Source organism: Podarcis gaigeae, assembly GCF_964106915.1.
Source record: "Podarcis gaigeae genome assembly, chromosome: 5".
NCBI classification, from domain to species: domain Eukaryota; kingdom Metazoa; phylum Chordata; class Lepidosauria; order Squamata; family Lacertidae; genus Podarcis; species Podarcis gaigeae.
The window spans coordinates 31783520-31805693 of record NC_139681.1 but is presented as its reverse complement, the minus strand read 5'-3'; the positions used below and the strand labels follow the sequence as shown (position 1 = coordinate 31805693).

The 22174-nt window shown below is 44.0% G+C and overlaps 1 protein-coding gene across 3 annotated transcripts in view; it reads left to right on the top strand.

The window, feature by feature from the left end:
* Nucleotides 1-21318, top strand: part of UNC5B (unc-5 netrin receptor B) — a 159937-nt gene extending 138619 nt beyond the window's left edge. Inside the window, exons 8-18 of one of the 3 annotated variants that reach the window (XR_014564825.1) lie at nucleotides 1012-1044; nucleotides 5167-5361; nucleotides 5932-6321; nucleotides 7507-7594; nucleotides 8929-9097; nucleotides 10396-10629; nucleotides 14593-14742; nucleotides 15745-15909; nucleotides 16874-17052; nucleotides 18850-20535; nucleotides 20571-21318. Coding sequence is in view for 2 of the 3 variants with exons in the window: in XM_083740683.1 (XP_083596809.1) it covers nucleotides 1012-1044; nucleotides 5167-5361; nucleotides 5932-6321; nucleotides 7507-7594; nucleotides 8929-9097; nucleotides 10396-10629; nucleotides 14593-14742; nucleotides 15745-15909; nucleotides 16874-17052; nucleotides 18850-19015 (1769 nt within the window). In the remaining variant the exon portion in view is untranslated. Of the gene's footprint in view, nucleotides 1-1011; nucleotides 1045-5166; nucleotides 5362-5931; nucleotides 6322-7506; nucleotides 7595-8928; nucleotides 9098-10395; nucleotides 10630-14592; nucleotides 14743-15744; nucleotides 15910-16873; nucleotides 17053-18849 lie in introns of all 3 variants that reach the window. The other 2 variants (XM_083740683.1, XM_083740684.1) reach the window with 2 other exon arrangements.
* Nucleotides 21319-22174: the final 856 nt, after the last annotated feature.

The window sequence follows — 22174 nt, the reverse complement described above, 5'->3', positions numbered from 1 at the left end:
TAAACATCCTACAACACTGTTGGGTTTCACTGCAACAGACCAGCATGGCTCCCCCACCGGAAAATAAATTAGATGCTACTGCTTCTTCTAGCACTTTCTTACGTTGATGGGGGGTAGGGGGTGTTTTTGGTGGTGATTGGGGTAACTAACTGCCGCTAACGGAGGACAGGACAACTGAGAAACATGGCAGCTCATTGCTTCTGTCCAGATAAGTTGTAGGCAATGCTTTTTTTCCTAAAAAAAAATGTTTCAGGGTACTCTCATTTTGACTTAAGACGATCATCATTTTTATAGTTCAAATTGGGAAGAATAAAAACAGTAAATGGACAAAAGTACAAAGATTCACAAAATGTTTAGGGGTATGCGTACCCCTGCGTACCCCCAGAAGAAGCACTGGTTCTAGGATTATGCCTGAGAGGACTGGTGGGTCACATGTTGTGAAGAACCAATAGTAGTGCAGTTGGGTGGTTTGTACCAACTGTCCACATAGCTGGAGGGGGGGGCTTCCATGGTCATGGGAAGTATGGCAATGAATACCAGTGGTTGGGGGGAGCAACCACAAGAGACAGCTATCACCATTGTGTCCTGCTTGCAGGCTTGCTGGAGGCAGCTGGCTAGCCATTCCTAAGAAACAGACCGCTGGACCAGATGGACTCTTGCTCTGCTCTTAGGCACGTTAGTACAGCATCCCAGACCATGATGTTGGTGTTACATTTCGCAGGCACTCTCCTGATACTGTGGGCAGATACAGCAGTGCAGATATTTGAGAGGGGCTGCTTGTGGAGTGAATATGCCAGCCTCCTCCTCCTCCCTTCCAACTGCAGTTTACGTGGCTTTGTCTTGCATGTCACTTCAGTACAAATTGTTCCATTGTGCTTACGTTTTCACCATACCCTTAGTCCTCGGTTTGCCAGAGCTGCTAAACTGCCCTTTGTTTTATTTTGTTACCATCTTCATTGTCGCCATTCTCATTTTTCAACCTTTGTTTTTGAACTTTGTTTCCCCCGACAGATAAAAGATTTGTAAGCGAGCCCAAAAGTCACCGTAAGTCTCCATTTCATAGCCATTTTCTTTCATTTGTTGTACATTTAAGCTTTTGGTTTGGTTCGGGTTTGTCTGCTATACATGAACATTTGCCCTACCTCAGTATTAAAACATTCCTGGAGGACCATCTCTGTGTGACTCTAGCAGCCTCAAGGGAGCTGAAGCCAGTGGGAAGGGGAATGTAGACATTGTTAGGCCTGGTGGACCTTGAAAAGTAAACTGGGTTTGTTTTAGAAACTAGAATCAAACCAGGTTTATTTCCAATTCAGTAGGAAAGATACTGTGGTGGTTTTAAGTTCAGTGCTGGTTTAAATAATAAAGCTTTGTAGCCTCCAGCAGGAAGGAGATGGATGTGATGTTCTGGACTCCTTCCCTGAACATTTCAGCTTGCTTGCTTGCTTTCTTCTTTTTTTAAAGAAAGCTCTCTAGCCTTTTTGTTTACAGAGATATAATGGAAAACGTGCTGGCCATTTTCTACCCAATTGCTCCCAGTAAAACAAACCTGCTTCTAGTGTTGTGGATAGCAGCGGCAAACACACTGGGGTGGCTGACAGCCACGTGCCACTGTAAAAAAATAAATATTAGGCCATTCTTATTTTTGTTTTGCTCAGTTTTGCCTTGACCTACTATTACAGCTCTCCCAGTATACCTTAGGATATCACATACACACACAACATTTTGGGTCATGGGAATGAATTAATGATTATGATGATGATGCAAATATCAGTTCTTTGTATAAAATAAAAAACTATGCTCCACCAACACCTGTTATTCCCTTGACTAAATTCAGTGTAAAGTTTCAATGGAAATTAAAGCTATAGTTCATCCATTCATCTATAAGAGCGAGAAAGAGAAACTCTTTGCTTTTGTTTTTTGCTCAGTGCAAACATTGTTCTTCCCCTCCCAGCTTTCTTTCTCTCTCAACCTCAAGTAACTTGTTGGTGTTTCTGTAACTCCTTGACATAGGGCTATAGCGGTGACGTTATTTTGTTTCGTTTTTGTTTTCATTTTGCCAGAGATGGGGGTGTTCTTGTTGCGCATCCCTCCCCTTTCCTTGCGGCAGTGTGCCATCAGTTGCTGCACTGCGTGGCAATAAAACGTGATAACGTCTGTGAACGTGAAGCATAGAAGGCAGAGCTATTTCTGCATGAGTAGCATCCAGTGCAGAATATTTATTAGCTTCATCAGTGATAGCTTATCTTCTGTAATGCAGACTGAAAATCAAATAAAGGGAGGATAAAGGTGGCAGAGTAATTGCTACTCTTCCAATTCTGCCGTTCTCTGCCATCTAAAAATTCTCTTGCTGTTTTAAAGGACCTTTGCTCAGTCTCCCTTGCTTCTCCTTATGCCCACAATGACCTCCCAGAATGCTCTATTCTACCCCGCCACCCCCCTTTTATTCTAAAAATATTTCAAAACTATTCTTGCAAAGCCCATGCATCTCAACACCTTAGCCTCCATGCCTTGGTCACGCAAATCCCTTGCCTGCTGCCTCCCTTCTGTTTTATTTCCATTGTCAAACTAGAGGCTGCAAGCTCCCTGGGGCTCCCTGTTGCTCCTGCTTTGAAGTGTCATGCATACTGATGGTGACACCTTAATAAATAACATTAGCATGGGAGTCAACCCTCCCAAGCCCCAAACTATTTTAGCAGTATTCCTTGCTGTTGTATTTCACCTTCTAGTCAGAGGGAGGAAAATTACTTCTGTAGCAAGCAATGATGGAAGCTTGGCATGGAGCGTTCCTCTGCCTACCCTAGCAATCCCTATAGATTGGGAAATGGCGCTGATTGGATACTTCAAAGCCTGTAAATTCCCCGTTATTTCTTCCTTGTGCCTTTTCCGGTAGTACCCTCAGGGAAGAAATTCCCAGTGGATCACACACAATTGTACATGTAGTCCAGATATAATTACCATTTAAAAAAAAAAAATCAACAACAACAACACCTTGATTCAGTTCCACATAGTCCCTTTCAGAAAGAAGGAACCTGTGACAACAGGACATGGTAATGGGGGGAGCTTGGAGAAGAGGGAAACAGTTAAATCAAAAACAGGGGTGGAGGGAGGAGATCGTTGTAAATGCCAGTCTCTTGGCATATCTGGAGTAATTCTCGATTTGATTGGATATATTTCTACGCCTCTTTCCGTTCAAATGAATTCCAAAACGGCTTACAAATAATCAGTAACATGATAGAACAGAATAGAACATCACAAATACAACATGAATCATACAGAATAAAGAAAGCATTAGTGAAACAATTACAATCTATAAAAAACTGTTAACAAAGCAGCAACTAAAAAAATAAACTAAACATTGCATGTTGAAGAAAAAAAGCCATGCTTTTTTATTAGCAAATCCATACAGCATTTCTTTTGGAGGCAGTGATGGGATGAGGCTTCAGTTCTTTCTATCATCTTATATGGCCAAACCCCACCCCTCCAAAAAGGTCTTCCTGGGCATGTTTGAACAAATTGATCTGCAGAACTTTGGAAATGTTGAATCCAAGGCCCAGCATTTTTGACGTAAACAAACTTTATAAAGCCAAGAAGATCTTAAAGATGAAACTCAACATAGAGGTTGGGAGCAGGGGGAAAGCACTAGGCAGCAAACATCATTTGCGAGCTCAGCCACTCAGGAGCTGATGCTGCCTTCTTGTCCAGAGCAATCTAGGACCTGTTTGCTACCAGAACGAACCTACAGGAGAGATTGACTCGGTTCATGGACTGTTGATCATCTCTGTGCATCCAGTCCCACAGAGCGGCAGTGTTGTTGTTGTTGTTGTTTCCTCAGGCGTGTGCACATTTTAAAAAGTTCAAGGTAGATGACTTTTATCACGGTCCTCTTTTCTGCGCACCAAGGGGAGACCAAGGAGTCACAGCACGCGCCATGTATAAATAGATAGCTCCAGAGGCAATGTTAATTAGGGGTCCACGACTGTGCCAAGGTTGCCCAAGGTTTTCTGACTAGGTCATTTAAGCATAGGCAGGTGTACATTAAGAATATTGCATTCAGGCTTGCTGATTTTGAAACAGCAGCCTTGTGGCTGGTGATCATTTCCCTTATCACTGAGTCAAAGATCCATAGGCCTTATTGCACCCCCCATTGCCGCATCCTAATTCAGGGGCTCCTGTTTTGCTTTGTGCTAGTATGGTCTAAGGACTAATGCAATAAAAGTTATTCTACTCATTGGCTCATGGATACCATAAATTTCTCTAAATTTCTTTCATGAACAGCAGATTATAGCTTTGCGAGCCCATGGCTCCTGCTTCCTGCCATTCCCTCTTTGCTTCTAACCTTTCTTTCCTTCTGGCTTCTGCCGATCTTCTTTCTTCTCTCCAGACCACCAAAATAAGCTTGCCTTTGTCTGGGAGGGAGCCTAATTCTTGCACCACTTGCCCAACACAGCAATTCCAAAAGAAAAAAAGGACTTGTGGTTATTGTAGCTGGTATAGCTCAGTTGGTAGAGAATGAGACTCTTAATCTCAGTGCCATGAGTTCAAGCTCCACATTGGGCACATTGCAGGGGGTTGGGCTAGATGACCCTGAGGGTCCCTTCCAACTCTATGATGTCATCATAACTTTTGTCCCAGTGTTGTATTCCATTTACAAATCAGTCAAGCTTCCAGCTTGATCTCCATAACCTCCGTAAGCTAAAGAGAAAGGCTTTTGGTGGTTTGTGTGTCCAACCCTTGCTGTAAAGAATGACAATAGGGAACATGCTACTAAGAGATAACATTCCTGAGGGGCAGTCGCATGCAAAGTCCCTCAAAGCAAAGACTTGCCTGAGCAAACATTTCCTAACTAGTCTCACTGAAGGAACCTGAGGGCCAGAGGGCTTCAAACATTAAGGCAATCTCTGTCTTTTGTTTCTAAGTTCTCTTCAGCTGGACTTTCTATTGTTTCCTCCTTGCCTTTCCAAAAATCCTGAGACAGAGGGGGGAGGAATCAGAATAGGTGGCGGAAATGTGGTACAACGTTTTAGTTTTGAATTCCGAAAGGAAGAGTCATGCCATCATGATAATATTACTGAAAGGCATCCTAACATCATTTAAAGAAAGAGGCAAGCAGAAAGTGGCAATTCTTTTTTCAGTTTCTGTTTTAATCTTTCTCTCTCTTCCTTCTAGTACTGGAGGCTACCGGTGACGTGGCCTTGTACGCTGGTGTTGTGGTTGCCATCTTTGTGTTCATTGTTATCCTGATGGCTGTCGGGGTGGTTGTGTACAGGCGCAGCTGCCGGGACTTTGACACTGACATAACAGACTCTTCCGCTGCTCTGACAGGAGGCTTCCACCCAGTCAATTTCAAGACCTCCAGACATGGTAAGACCCCAGCTTACTCAGAAGGTTCACATCCATTTCCATACATCCTTGAACCTCACAAGGCAGAAGGAGAAAACAGATACAACCAAGCATTTGAACTGAAGGCCGCTAGAACCCATTGTGGAGAAAGAGGTTGACTTGGTCCAGGGCAATCTGGGTTCAAATCCAGGCTAGCCTGGAACTCTCTGGGTGCTTTCTTTTTTCTCAATTAACTAAATCATTTGTGAGACTAAACAAGATGGAAAGTGTGAAATAAACTGTAGAAGTTTCAAATAAATAAATAGGAGAAAGTGGCTTAAATTCAGAAGAAAGCTACATCAGTTAGCCTGCAGATATTTGTCAAAATCTGACACATTATCCAACAGGAGGAGGTGGTAGAACTGTAAGCTGTTCAGATTGCAAGTTGAGGCCCACGTTTTGGAATAAAATCTTCCTGCATGTTTTCTGGTGTATGTTTAAAGTTTGTTTTTAATCATTCAGACAAGCTTTCAAGGAGTAGCCATGCTGTCTGTGTCTATTTCCTTCTATGAGAAACATACCATTAAGCATTTTCCACCTTCTCTTTTGCAGACACCCCCCAATTGCTGCACCCTTCAATGCAGCCCGACCTTACAGCCAATGCTGGCGTGTACCGCGGCCCCATGTATGCCTTGCAAGATTCCTCTGATAAGATCCCCATGACCAACTCTCCCTTGCTTGACCCGCTCCCTAACCTCAAGATCAAAGTGTACAATTCCTCCACAACATCATCCTCACCCGGGATGCATGAGGGGACAGACCTGCTGGGAGTCATGCCCTCAGGCACCTTCCCAGGGGAGAACCTCAGGGATAATCACTTCATGAACCTAAGGAACAAGACCATGGGCTCTCAGCAGCTCTTGAATCTGCCTCGGGAGCCTGGGAACAGCGCCACTGGGACGTTCGGCTGCCTGGGAGGAAGGCTCACCATCCCTGGCACAGGTAAATGTCAGCATGAAGGGAAATTTCTACTGTCCTGACTTTATCTGAGAGTCTATTGAACCAAGAGGTTATGGGCAGGCTGACCTAAACATAGTCTGTAGTAGGTCAAGCTGGGGTTGCAGCACCTTGGACAGCTCTGAGCTGACACCTTGCTCCAGGGAGGTCTCAGAACCCAGCTGAGCTCCTATGTACTTGCTAGTTGTGACCATCTCTTCCAGGTTTCTCCCCCTCACTGGTGAGTGGAGAACCTTAAAGGGATATTAATCTGTCCTAGAGCACCACGCTCTGTCGCCTCTCCACTTGTTCATGCCAGGCACTTTAGAAAGGGGCACAGCTGGTAAAAAGCATTGCCATCGCCTAGAATACCAGAAAAAGGCCCAGATCCATTAGTGTCCTCTAAACACTGAACCTGCTCCTGTAGGGGTGTTTGTGTCATTCCATCCAGAGCAGAGATATTTATTGCCATCAACAGTCCACATACCACAAGCATCTCCATCTTTGCCTATATTGAGTTTCAAATTATTCACCCCCATTCAGGCTATTATTGACCTCAGGCAGTCGTTCAGGAAGGAGGCTTCCTGTTCACTTAGATGTTCTTCCAGGATGCAATGGTTGGGAATTTTCAATCTTCAATTATTACAAGGGGAACATCCCTGACTATGGGCCTCATCTGCTGTGGGATGGCTCCTTTGCCATAGGTTTTTTTGCAGAGGGAGCGAAAAGGAATGCATAATGCACACAGCTAGAAACAGCTTCTTGGTTTAACTCTAGTGCTAAATAAAACCAAAGTGGGTGAGAGGGGCACCTTCCCCAGGCATCGTCTGGGCAGAAGCAGATAATGGGCACCGAAGGTCAAGTGATATGCTGTATTGACAGTTACTAAAACAATGTCCAGAGATGCCATCTTTTCTTTTTGGAATAATTAGGCACAGCTTTCGAGGTAATGGGTGAGAAACCAGGTGGTGAGCTTGCTTGGGGGCTTTGCAGAGGGTTGCTGGTGATGCAGAGTGAGTCCACTGCATCTTCTCATTAGCTCTGTGCCTGCGGCCTAAGATACTGACTTGGGGGAAGAGAGATCAGAGAGAAGGGAAGATGTACTGCAGAGCTGTGGGTTGTATCATTTTTAAATCTAGTAAAACCCTTTATTCATTCTCTTCTCCTCTACCATCCCTTTCTGGTCCATAGGGGTGAGCCTCTTGGTGCCACACGGAGCAATTCCTCAAGGGAAATTCTACGAAATGTACCTGATGATCAACAAAGCAGAAAACACCCTGTAAGTAAAGCAGAAAACGTGCTGTGTTTTTCAATCTGGCCTGCATTATCAGAGGTTATCCAGGAGATCTGCTTTAGGCATGGTCAAAGGCTTGAGCATGCCCAGTGTAAACTGTTCCCCACTCCCTACCCCACTCCCATTCATTCCACAATCTGCTTTCATTAGTCCCCTTGATTTCAGCAAACTGTGTTTCGTTCAAAAAACACTACAAACTTGCATCCAGACTCCGCTGATTGCACTTAATGTCTGATTGAAGTCACTGTGTCATGATAGTCATGACCAACTTAAGCATTTCATTGATTTCATAGAGAGCAACGTAGACACAGCCAGGATTCTGCTGTAAGTCAGGATCCAACCCAAAGCCACCTTAGACGTATTACTTTGGATCTTACCCAAGGCCTTTAATTGTCTTATCTGCCTGCGCTCAACTTACCATTAGTATTTCTTCTTTTTTATTTTATTTTTTTATTTTGACAAAGTAATAAGAATAAATAAATAAGAATAATAATGTGCACCCCACCCCCGAGACCATTCCATTGTTACTATCCAACCTCCCAAAATTTCAACACCTCTTGCGATGGTTTGGCCCCTTTCCGTTTTAACAGTACAAATTCTACAAACACCCTCCATATCTCCTCAAAATCATTTCTACTGCACATTCCCCATCTTACCTTAATAGCACATGTTAATTTATCATTAATAGCTGTATCCCACACCTCTTTATTCCATCCTTCCATTTTATATTCACCTTGCCCCTTCCACTTCCTAGCTATAATAACTCACGCAGCTGCCAATAAAATTGTGAGCAAGTCCTTCATAGCCTGTGAACCTTCCACCACATCGTAAATTGATAATAATGCTACCACTGGACTTTCGATCAGCTTCAACTGAGTGATTTCTGTTATCTCCTTAAACACCCTTTGCCAAAAAAAAAAAAGAAGAAGTACATATTTACACCCCCACCACATGTGAACCATAAGTCCCGGTTTTCTGGCATCCCCGCCAACATAACACCAAATATTCCTAGTATTTATTCTTTAAGTCAAGACAGCAATCCAGGACACCATTCAGTTGCTTAAAACCCTATTGAAGTTAAAGGGAGGGGAGATTGTGGCAGGTGGATAATTCTAACTAATTTAATATTTAGCCAGACTGCATTCAGGGGCTTCATTCAGCAAATACTGCTCTCGTCAGGTTAGATTCAAGCCATTCCTCATTTCATTCAAGCCATTCCATTTCCTCTGAGGCACAGATAACAGATGCCACAGCCCAGTTCTTTGACTTCCTTTGTGTCACTGGAGACAACTTAGCTTTCTTCTCCTTGCCCTCTCTAGCTTTCCATCCGAAGGTACGCAGACGGTGCTGAGCCCCATGGTGACCTGTGGCCCCACCGGGCTGCTCTTATGCCGCCCTGTCATCCTCACCGTCCCCCACTGTGCAGAAGTCAGTTCCCCAGACTGGATGCTGCAACTGAAAACCCAGTCCCACCAAGGAAACTGGGAGGTAAGACATCATAATGATTTGGGAACAGAATCAGCTGTTCCATTGGTGAAGGCACCGCATGCAATCTGTGGGTCAAGCCAGTTTATCAGTTATAAAGCATTTTGAGGTAAGGAGATAGATATGTTTCTGCTGGATTTTTTGTCGTCCACCCCTCCCTCTCCACACAACTCTATAACATCTCCTATCAATCAATCAATCTACGCTGATAAGAAACCCCATTGCTCAAAATGATGAACTTTCCCTTCAAAAATTGTATGATAGAGAAACCCCTTTTAAACATGTATTGCTAGAATCATGAGATCTAGGAAGTTTAAAATGCAGAAGTGAAAAGTCAGGATAGCAGCATTTTTAAAGTCGATAAAAAGCTAATATATGCCAGTGCAGCACCAGAGTTATGCAAGGCAGGTGAGACCTTGCAGGTATTGCATTGCTGCCCTCCTGGAAGTATTATAAATCAGGGTTGTGTGTATGCGATGGCAGTTCTGCTGAAAAGCTGCAGCCTAGAATGTTGTACCAGCCACAGAATTCAACTGGCCAGAATCACAGCTTTCACACACACAAAAAAAATATATGTTAACCCTTATGGTTGTGAAAATATACTTGAAAATGTGGGGAAAGGGCCTGATGAGCTCACATGAGCAATAGATTTCCAGTCGTCAAGAGAGCATGACTTTAGTGCCCTATGCAACTCTTCGCCTCCTTGCCATGGGTGACAATAGCAGAATAAATTGGGCAAAATGATTTCAGAAAATGTTAAATAATGTTAAAAGTTGCAGAACAGATTGTACAAAAAAACCGAAGAGCCATAAACAATCTTGCTTAATGGCATAGTTTATGCAAGCTGCAGGATTCAGTTTTCTTGAATTTCAGAATTTAGGTGACCATACTGTAGTTTTTCTTCTTGTTAAACAGAGCACCCTCAACCCTGGTGCTAGTAAACAGGGAGATAAATCTATTGAATAATAATTTCAGCTTGGTTCATGTGCACCAGCAGCAAGAAAGTCACTGTCTTTTGACCCAAAACAGTGTTGACTGCCCAATGGGATTTCTTTCTTTTTTATATAAATGATTTGGGGACTTTCACTATTTAAAATTTTGACAACTTGTATTTCTGGAATTTTTTTGTTTAACTTACTCTTGGATAGTTTTTGTTTTTCTGAGTTACGTTGCAATGGACGTTGAATACAAACAATAAAAATCTGACATGCTAGCCAACTGGCCTCCAGCCAATGGAAGTAGGTACCAGGAAGAAATTTACTTCTGTTTTTTGCTCTGCCCACCCTTTTCTTCTCCTTTAGGAAGTTGTAACTCTGGATGAAGAGACTTTAAACACGCCCTGCTACTGCCAGTTGGAACCTAAGTGCTGCCATGTTCTGCTGGACCAGCTTGGGACATACGTCCTCGTGGGAGAGTCCTACTCCCGGTCGGCCATCAAGAGACTCCAGCTCGCCATCTTTGCCCCCACCCTTTGTACTTCGCTGGAATACAATGTCAAAGTATACTGCCTGGAAGACACACCGGATGCCCTGAAGGTAACATTGCTCAGTTTGCCCCTCTTGAATTTCTTTGCACTTGACTTGCACTCCTCCTCTTTTCTGGGTACTTAATTAAACCATTCATCAGGCAGATAAGGTTTTTTTCTGATGGGAAAACTTTCCATTCTGAACAGTCTCCGTGATCCCAGTAGCTATTTGGAAGCTAACTTGAAAATTTGGTTGGATTCTTGTAGGGTTGAAATGGAATGTGTCCATTTCAGTTCTCTTCTTTTTCTCATTTCAATTTTATTTATTTGAATAGTAGCCCTGTGATCCTCGGACTAAGGGCAGCATAGAAATTTCATAAATAAATCAATTTTACCAGTCTTAAATTCAGTTCTCTGCATTTCCCTAGCAGTGTGAATTTCTCCTTATAAGCACATTTTTATATACACTTTTCTTTGGAAGCCATTTCCCCTAATGCATCTTTGTACGCCAATTTTCATTAATATGTTCGTTTTTATGCATGCTTTCTCTTAACATGTGCATTTTTGTAAACATCGTTTGGTTGGAGAAGTGCAGCACAGAACTCGCTTAAGTGCAAATCTTGAAGAAAGCCTGCATTTCAGTTCACATATTATTCTGGGAGGTGCAAATTTGATAGGTTTGAATGCAAACTGCATCTGACTTTAGATTGCACTCCGCGGCCCCAATAAGAAAATCTCCCAGCCATTTTCCTTCATGACACTGAATGTTGATTCACTCATCCTAAGATTCACAGTGATCACTCCACTTTAGCTGAGACTTTGGCATAGACTTACTAAAAAAAATAAATCTTTTTTTGTATTATTATTATTATTATTATTATTATTATTATTATTATTACTTCTGCTAAATTTACTACCTGCCATTCACCAGCAGGTCCCAGGGTGGATTACAACAATTTAATTTTCAGAAATTAAAACCAATTACAACCAACTGAAGTCATAGGAATAGGCTACTGAGGGTCAGACATGAGGCAGCGATGCAATCAGCACCATTTTTTTTAATAGTCTTTGCTTCAACAAAGACAAGGTGACCCGTGGCCAATTAAGCATCAATTGCCCTGGCTACACCCATCATGTTTCTAGTATGCTCCAGAGTTGTCAACAACAAAGGGTTCCTAGAAGCACTTTTCTCCTTTGGCACGTCTAAGGGTGAAATCACCACTCGAAGACAGTAATGCAGTTAAGTGGTGCCTTGCATAAGTGAAATAGCCATCACCAAATAAGTATTGTAGACCGGGCTTCCATACCTCTTTGAGAGCAGTATTTTTCACTGAGGGCTGTTAAGGCATCCATCTGCAACCCATTAAGGGATATACATACACATCTGAACCACCCTTGTTTCTTGAAATTCTGGAATGATGGTAGTAGCCGTAGCTCAATGGTAGGTGCATGGTTTTCAAGCAGAAGGTCCCAGATGTCTCCAGGCAGAGCTTGGAGAGATCACTCTCTGAAACCCTAGAGATTTGCTGCTAGTCAGGACATACAGTACTGAGCTAGATTAAATCAGTGGTTTGTTTCATATACGGCAGTTTCCTATTTTATATTTTACGCCTAGATTTGCTCTGAACATCCTACGGTACCTTTAAAAAAAGCTGTCATAGACATTGGTCTTTTCATGCATCTAACAACAATCAGTTCTGAAACTAAGTTCACAATAAAAGTGTGCTCATCTTTAATTCTCTGTTGGAATTCTTTGCTGTCTATGCTGCGGCAGACTAAAGCCTTATTCATTTGATTTCTCTGCGCTGACTATACACTTGGGGACATGTGAACTGTCTCCACTCAGAAGCGTTGCCTTTGAGGTGGTGTGAAAATTCTTTTCTTTGGTACTGTAGTATCATCCTTGCATTCAAGTCATCACTAGGGCACTGAGCAACCAGACCTAACATGACCTACCTTTTTGGAATCTGCACCTCTTAAGTGTCTAGGAATAAAACTTCACCTAACAGAAATGTCAGCCTCTTTGTTTTCCTGCTCTCGGACTATGCTTGGGGCCATACCTCAGAGAGGGTAGGAAAAACTCTGTGCGCAGAAGTTGCATGTTCAGCACTACTTGTCCGACTTCCCCATTTGCTGTTACTTTGGACTGCTGCTGCTCAAAATGGCCATGCTGGCAGTCAAAGGAGTGTGCGATGCAACTTGGAAAAGAGTCGCTCTGGGGAGCAAAACTGCCTGATGCAATGCAATGAAAAGTGACCTGCAGTTTGGCTTCAGTAATAGGTTCCCTTAACCCATTCCTCAGAGACCAGCCTCCTTGCTTTAAATGGAGGTCCCCGGAGGGAAAGGAAGGGTGTCTGAAGGAGACAGTTCTATGCCCTGTTTTGAAGATATAACGCAAGGGCTCCCCCCCCCCCGCCCCCTACTATTGCTGCTATGGCAAATTATCTCTCTGCAGTCTTAGACACTGAATACAGTGGGGCTTACTTCCAAGGAAGCCTTCATGTTAGCATGCTGTGCACATTCAGAGCCCTCCTCACCCACACAACCAGACAGGGCTGTGCAATATGCTCACGCTCCCCAGCATGATTGGCAGGCAGTACAAAGCCTGCAGATTGGCCTGTCTGGTGTAGGTACTAGGATCTGGGCCTTTGGCCTTCACTTGCTCATCAGGACGGCATCTCTGGGTTCAGGCGTGGCATTGCCTGGCTCTGACAGTGGGTCAGAAATTGTGCAGGCCTTAGGGGCTTACCCATTATTTTTCATATGCAAGCTTGTCTTGCAATCAGAGTTAAAATATGAGGGATTAAAGACCCACTGGAAAACTGCCTGCTTGCTCTCAATCTGAAAAATATCTATTTTTCAGGTTATTTCCAAAGCCTATCAATAATAGTAGCGCTGCTTTGCATGACTAATGAAAGCGACCCATCATTCTTAATGAAGTATAAATCTCCATCTGCCCTCATCCTACAAGAGTGATTAGTTCCAGTGATCAAGCTGGTGTTTCCGATCTTGCCGCATTGTGTGTTTTTAACCTTGATGTCATGGTTGGTGTCTAGCTTCTCTTCATACACTGAAAGAGCCAGAAGAGGACTCTAGAAATCAGCTTTTTGAGGTTTTGATTTAGGATATGACCAATGAATCATAGGGAAGAAGACTCTGTGTTTCTGCTTCTCACATTGTCATGTTTATTGTCAGGGTGGTGCAGGAAGTAGAGGGTTGCTGTTTTCCCCCAAGATGTCATTGTGAGGGCTGAAAGGATTGTTGAGCTGGTTTGTCTGCTGAAATACTGGATTGCTGCAGAAAACTATACAGGGGGGAAATACTGGAATTCCAAAACGGAGATGAGTATATGACTTAAGTCAAAAGAGTATGAGTTTCCAGATGGGATTTTTTTTCTCGTTGATTGGCTTGAATTATAGCACCAATCAGTCGCAACCTGTTACGGCACTAGTCAAAGGAATAGCGGTACATTGGGTTGAATCAATGTTACATCTAATTCCGCATCCTTCCTACTGACAGTGTCTAGAGGGATGCAGAGGAGATGTTCACAAGGAAAGCACGAGGTGCTTCCAGGCACCCAAGCCCAGATGCTGGCAAAGTCCAGCTACCATGGCCAGAAAGATACATCTGGGGGTGTGCCACAAATGACTGGTGAACTGCATTAGACCTATGAGTGTCAGGGAATCCAGTGCTTGAGCAGCCTGGAAACACAGAGAGCCTATTAGCTTCCTTTCAGAATGAGTTGCCTGTGCTATTTAGTATTGCAGCTTAAAGTGCCTGTGGTTTTATCCCCCTCCATGACCAGCAGCCCTGGTGGCAGTGATGTGGTAAAGGTAAATGTGATAAAGGAAGAGATACAGTGTCTGACCAGGAGCAATTCTGCTTCAGGAGCTGCTGTGCAAAATAGAGACTTATCAGTGCCCCATCTGGCAGCATATGACAATCTGGGAGCATAGGAGGTGCTCATTGCCATCATTTGTCCTTGGGTCTCACATCTGTCCTTCCTCTCCTCCCCTACTCTCTTGTCCCACAGGAAGTACTTGAATTAGAAAGGACTCTTGGTGGCTACCTGTTGGAAGAACCCAAGCCCCTGCTGTTTAAGGACAGTTATCACAACTTGCGCCTCTCCATCCATGATATCCCTCATTCACTTTGGAGGAGCAAACTCCTGGCCAAGTACCAGGTGAGTGGCTGGGTTGCCAGCAGACCAACAACAGAGGGAGTACCTCAATGGGACCACTAGCAAAACTGCTTTTGTTCATCACTGTTCTCTTCCAGCGCACTCCAGCCACCATCAAAACAAGAGTGCATGCACACATACACTCACTGAAAGGCCAGCCCCAGTTTTTATTTTCTGCAGATTTGTCCTTGGTGAAATGGTACCACAAGAGAATTATGTCACTGGCTTTTGGGGAAGATACATTTCATATACCTTAGAAAGACTTTGTGACTGCTCTGTCCTCTCCCACATCCTTACTTCATGATTTCCACCAGAAGGTTGGGCGTCCTTTCACTTCTCCAGACTCCTGTGGTACCCAACTCACGCAGGTGTGAGACCCAAATTATCCTATGAATGGAAAACCCTAAATGGACCCATCCCTGGGTGCACTGTGCTTAGGAGTCCTACAAAAGATCTGAATAGCACCTATAGACCACAGTGCCTTCTACATCCCCACACACAAAACATCTCAGCCAGACCTCTTTGCATAAACACGCACTCATCGTTGTAACTAAGCGACAGTGCTTTCCAGAACACGCCTGAACATCTTAAGAGAATAGGAAGAGTCCTGCTGTGCTGGACCAAAAGTCATGCTTCCATGAAACCCACAAGCAGGACTTGAAGGATGAAACTTAAGAACCATCAAGCCAAACAAATACAGCCCACCAGGAGCGCCTTAATCCATTTTCTCCCCACCAGCCTGGAACTGGTTTGTTGATGCATCAGTGCTTTGTTGAGGAGCTGGCTGGTGGGCTGCGTTTGACTTGAAGGACCAAAAGGCGTGCAGACCTGTTCTGGTTGTGTAGACTTGTTCCATTGCCACAGTGACCCACTGGCACATTTCCAGTGTGATGGCATCCCAGTGTGCTGACATGTCATCATCATCATTATTATTATTATTATTATTATTATTATTATTATTATTATTATTTATTAATAATTTATTGTTATTACTATTTGCTGCAGGAAATCCCCTTCTATCATATCTGGAGTGGCAGCCAGCGGGCACTTCACTGCACCTTCACTCTGGAGAGACATAGCCCAGCTTCCACAGAACTTACCTGCAAGATTTGTGTCCGGCAAGTGGAAGGAGAAGGGCAGATATTTCAGCTGCACATTACCCTTGGAGAGGTGAGCCAAGGGGATCCAGGCTGCAGAAGCAAGCAGGCTATGTGGTTGGTTGGTAGAAGACAAGTGGAGCAGAATAAAATTTAACAGGAATCCCAGTGGCCTCTCTGAACTATTGGCTAGAATTAACTGGCAAAATCTTCCCTGACACACATTGTGAGCCATTGCTCACTCCTAGAACTTGCTAAAGAAGCCCACATTCTTCTTGCCTGCTTTCTCTGACATGGATGTGGCACTGTAGTCTGCAGGAATATGTAGAACAGAACCTATTATCTCACACGTTTAAGTTCCCTACCCAGGAAAATGCAACCTACCTTCCACTTGTGAGGAAGACATATGGCATTGGCTGCTTATTGAACATTCATTTTGATTTGTTTGCAGGGAGGTTATACAGTGCTGCATCAAGCAGTCGTTATTCCATTTTCCAGTGCATTTTCCCATCACTTCCCTTACTACAGAAAGTTCAGTTGTGGGGAGGGGGTCTTTTGCACAAGAGAACAAGACTGTCGAGACTATTTTAATTGCACAGTGTGATTTTGCCACTGTATCCCAGCCACAAAATAACAACAGTCTGCAAACAACCTAATTCTTCTGTCCTGGTTACATGCTCTGACCTTCCAATACCCACTATTGTTCAAGCATGCATGTTGCTATCCGAAGGGTGATTTTTCTCTGGGTTCAGCGAAGCAGAAGAATGTGATGCCACTATTCAAGTCAATGATACATATTTTAAAGGCATGATATTTACCCTTCTCTTTCCCATTGTTTCTATTTCTGACCATCCATGCATGCCGGGTTGCCTAATTATCTGTATGTTGTATATTTGCCATTTTGTTACAACACATTGGGGAGGGGAATTGGGCCCTAAAAGGCAGCTTATAACTTATTTGCTTAATTAGTAAAAAAAAAAAAATTGCCTCTAAATCTGACAGATGCCAGTGAGCCTACACCCTTTTTTGTTTTCCAGAACCCCAACTCCTTTGATGCCTTGCGTTCCTATCCTGGCAGTGCCCTGACGACTCAGCTGGGGCCGTATGCCTTCAAGATCCCTCTGTCGATACGACAGAAAATCTGCAACAGCCTTGATGCCCCCAACTCCAGAGGAAACGACTGGCGGCTCCTTGCTCAGAAACTTTCCATGGACCGGTGGGTTTTGTTTCAGCGCTTTGCCGTCAGCCATCCTTGCAGGAAACACAAGAGCCAAAGGAGCTGCTTGTTTGCACTTATTTAATTCTTTATTCTGATATCTGTAGGCTGCCTCTTGGATCAAAATCCTTGCTCAAGACAATGAATAGTGCAATACACTAGAAGAGAGAGGGAAAACCTCATAAAACAGCAAACATAAATAACATTAAACATTAACTATCAGCCAAACGCTCCCTGTATCGAATACCTGTAAGAAGGGGAACATTTTTACTGCCCTACTAAAAATATAGGGGATGCGGGTGGCTCTGTGGTCTAAACCACAGAGCGTAGGGTTTGCCAATCAGAAGGTCGGTGGTTTGAATCCCCGCGACTGGGTGAGCTCCCGTTGTTCGGTCCCTGCTCCTGCCCACCTAGCAGTTCGAAAGCACGTCAAAGTGCAAGTAGATAAATAGGTACCGCTCTGGCAGGAAGATAAACAGCCTTTCTGTGTATTGCTCTGGTTCATCAGAAGTGGCTTAGTCATGCTGGCCACATGACCCGGAAGCTGTCTGCGTACAAACTCCGGCTCCCTCAGCCTATAGAGCAAGATGAGCACGCACACCCAGAGTCGCACCCCCCCCCCCAGGTTGATTCACTCATTTGTCTTCAGGCCCAGGTGCTCAGAGCAGAAATAAAATAAAATAGAACTTGCTATGTGCCCAAACAGTTGGGTGCCTTGCCAGTTCCCAAATGACTGGTGTCTACTGGTGTTCTAAGCAGTTGCTGAAACATTGTCATGGATGTATATTTCATTCAAACAGTGAAAAGGGTCCAGTTGGAGGTTCCCCAGAATAAGATGTAGAAGCTGGGAAGCCACTGCCAAGCCAAGGGCTTCTATACCATGTAGCCTAGGTAAGGCACTTGGCTTCACCCTGGTCACTGTGAGCAGCAAGTTCCATACTGCTACAACTTAGAGAATCCATTTTCTGTTAAAGCAGCGGCCTTCATTTGCTGAGCGACTTTCCTGTGGAGACTTTGTCAGTGTCATTGGCCTTGGTTTAAAGATATCGGGGGCCCTTGGGGTACCATCCCAGAAAAGGTCAAAGAAACTAGGTCAGCAAAAACCCTGAGCTCCTCTGTGTCAGTAAAAATTTGTAGCAGATCTATTTTCCCCCACCCTGCTGACCCCTGGTTTCCTCGTGTATATTCCAGGCTCCTCTAAAAGTTTGTCTTTTATTTTTATTTTAAAACGCGTTGTGCCTAATTTTAGAATCACAGAATCATAGAGTTGGAAGGGACCACGACCTGCGGTGCAGGGTTCGCCCCCCCCACGAGGCTTGAATCCACAACCCTGGCATTAAGAGTCTCATCCTCTACCAACTGAGCTATCCACTCAGAAAGACGTACATAATATCCCTCCTTCAGCAATATTCTGGCCTTAAGTGAATGACAATCATGCTGTGCTCTACCTTGCTCCAAACAGCTTTTTAAAAGTGTGAGTTTACGTGTTATGCTTTAGACTTGGAAGGAGCTGCTTCACCAAAATCAGGCACTTCATCTCTGTTTCCCCCTCAAGACCTGTTCTGAATTTGTGTTGTCGTCCCCCCACTGGTCATACGCAGTCGTCACTAAAGGCCTAGCCCTTAGTTCAGGGATGGGGACCTATGGCTCTCTAGATGCTGATGGATTGCAGCTGTCATGGACCATGCTGTTTTATTATGAGCCCCATGATATCACAGAGATCTAATGGGAAAACACTGACGCCAACCATCTCTCTCCCTCTCTTTCCCTCTCTCATTTGTTTTCTTTCCTACACAGGTATCTGAATTTCTTTGCCACCAAAGCCAGCCCAACAGGAGTCATCCTGGACTTATGGGAAGCCCAGCACCAAGATGATGGGGATCTTAATACTCTGGCCAGTGCCTTGGAAGAGATGGGCAAGAGCGAGATGCTGGTTGTCATGGCAACAGAGGGGGACTGCTGATGCAGCTCTCGAGAAGACTTCTGGCAATGGCCGAGCGGAAGCTGGAGTGAGAGAGGGAGAGAAAATGGCGGGAGCAGCCCTTTTGGGAACTGATGGGGAAAGGGCTGCAAGGAAGAAGCAGAGCCGTAGCGTAACTCCGAAGAGATTGGAATGGCGTTCCTTCTCCCTTCTCGCACTCCTCCCTCCTCAAATCACAATCAGCCTTAGAGATCCATGTTGCGCAGTTTACAAGCAATCCAAGTGTTAAAGACTCCTTTCCTCCTTCTCCTCAAAGCCTTTGAACCGGGGCACAAAAGCAATGTATCATTGCTCTCCATGACCGCAGCCTGTGGCAGTTGTGGTCTCCTCAGCTTCTGCTGCCTCGTGTGGCTTCTGAGGGCTGCTAAGAATCTGGGTTGGGGTTGTTTTGTTTTGTTTTGTTTTGATTTGTTTTTCTTTTCTTGTCCTCTTCCCATTCCCTGCCTTGTTCTCCCTTTATTTCTTCTTTGCTGGCAATTTATGCTTTGAAGAGTCGAGTACAATCTAGAAAAGACTGCTTACTCCTGTCAAAAGCTTCAAACAGCTTTAAGACACATTTAAAAAATGGAAAAGGAAAAAAAAGGAAAACAGTTTCTTAGGAAACGCAAGTAATTTATTATCCAGATCTTTGGATGCATCCTTTTTAAAAATTCAATAAGAATCTTTCATGTATGTGAGAGCAAGAGTATCATGACACTCAGAGAAAGGGAGAGGGAGAGAGAAAACACAATGATGTTTTAGTGAAAATTTAACAATATCAATTTATGTGGTAACCTATGAAATTTGATCAGGTAGGATTGATGATTTGACCTGAGCCTCATATGTGTCTTAAAGGGAAAACTTTTTCTTCTCTTTAACATTTTGCTTGCATCTATTTCTCTGACTATAGCAGAATGAATGGGAATAAGTCTGAAAATTCACTCACAGGAGAACTAACCTGTTTCTGGAAAAGAAGCTGAGAGAAATTTCTTGGGGAGCTTTCTTGACAGACCAATACAAACCCCTCACACTCTTTCTGGCCCACCTCAGAATCTGGTGAAGTGCCCAGATATGCCTGACCAAATATCTACTGGTATTTGCTCCTGGTCTTGTCTCAGTTGTGTCTGGAGCCACTTTTGCTTTGCTTAACCTACTTGTCTTTGTGTGGACCATTCCAGCAGAACGAAGTCCAGTTAGTACAGGAACAAGTCTCAAGCTAGACTCAAGATAGCTCCATTGAGGAATGTGTAAAAGGTTTTCTTGTGCTCAGAATGACTTTTGGCCAAGGGGGGGTTGGGTTGAGACAAGGACTCTTGCTATGCTATGCAGCCCAGGAAGCTGGAGTTCAAAAATCCCAACTGAGATGGTGAAGGCTTAGCAATCAAGGGTGTGTTCAGTCTGTCACTAATTTTGGGTGGGATTCCACCACATAATGCCATATCCAGGTTATGAAATTATAGAATCGTAGAGCTGGAAGGGACCCCAAGGGTTATCTAGTCTGCAGTGCAGGAATCTCAACTAAAGTATTTGTAATGGATATCCATCCAATCTCGCTTAGTAACCTCCAAGAAAGGAGAGTCCACCATCTTTCGAGGGAGTCTGTTCCACTGTCAAACAGTTCTTAGTGTGCATAGGCACTTCCCCAGGGAATGTCAGCCATTGTTCTCATATGCCCCAGAACATGCCGCAGACAACTTGTGTGCTCTGAACCTCATCCTGAGACCTGTTCCTAATAGGAGGCACTTTATTTCCAGGTTTCTTCGTAGGAAAGATAGTTATCTGTTTAAGGTAGTACAGTGGTACCTCGGGTTCCATACGCTTCAGGTTCCATACGCTTCAGGTTACAGACTCCGCTAACCCAGAAATAGTACCTTCGGTTAACTTTGCTTCAGGATGTGCAGCAGCGGCGCAGCGGCTAAAGTGGTGCTTCAGGTTAAGAATGGACCTCCGGAATTAAGTACGTAACCCGAGGTACCACTGTACTAACTTCCCTGCAGTGTCTGAATAGGCATCAAGCAGATGATACCTGCTAGGTGAGATGAATGTGTGCTACCGCTTCCACTCATGGGTAAAGTTATCCGCTAGTGTCTGCATCACGTGCATTTTGAATTTTGGAAAGCATGAGCAAAAGTCCCACTGTTTTTGAGTGATAGGACCAGGACAGGATCCAGGATCCAGGACTGAATAAAGATACCACTAATGTGTAGTTCTTCGAGAGGAATAAGAAATGTTAATGGTGATGGTTCAAACTGGAGGAGCAGAAACTTCCCACCAGTGTTGTTTTGAGCTGTGTTTAGAGTGACATTGGGGGGGGGGGGGAATCTGAGAAAAATGTTTCAGCCACTACACAGGAATATCTCAAAGACTTGGTTTGCATGCCACATTCAGCCATAGTTGAATGTGAACAAGCCTACACTGCTGAAACTGTGGGCACTTGGTTCTACCACCGCTGCTGCTACCACCACACAGCCAAGAAACAAGCCACAGTCAGAATTTTGACACAGGAACCCAGGATCATGGTTTGCTTGCCCCCAAACAAGCCACAAGAGGTACACCAAGAACAAATCTTGGTTTCTGTCTGTGATTTGCTAGGAGGAAAACGAACTGTTGTCCCAGGTTTGGATGATATGAGAAGCCAGACAGTGGTGGGTTGCTGGCAGTACAGCCAGAGAAGAAGAGCAAAGTGCCAGCAATTTCAGCGGCATGAGAACACTTTGACTCATTTACATTAAACCATAGTTTATTTTAGCTATGGTTTGATGTGACACGCGCACCAAGCCACTTGAGTTTTAAATTCTTCACACTTTTCTCTTTTGTTCCTAGACCTCATGATCGAAGGAGGGAACATTTGCTTGAAGATTAGAAGCCACAGTGTCATATTATCATGTTGGAATAATGTATGTGGTTAGCCCACCCGTGTGTGTGTGTTTGTGTGTGTGAGGGGGGGGAGAGATTTGGAATCTCTGCGCTTGTTATAGGTGACTCTCATTCCAGACAGTTTAGCTACAGAATTCCACAAGGACTCAAAGCTAATAATGGGTGGCGTTGTGATAATTTTTGTTTCTTTCGGTAATGCTTTGCAGTGCCTTACCTTTTTCTCTATATTGCAGGCGTTCTATTAGAAGAGAAGTAAATTACACAACAACAAAAACGTTAAATGAG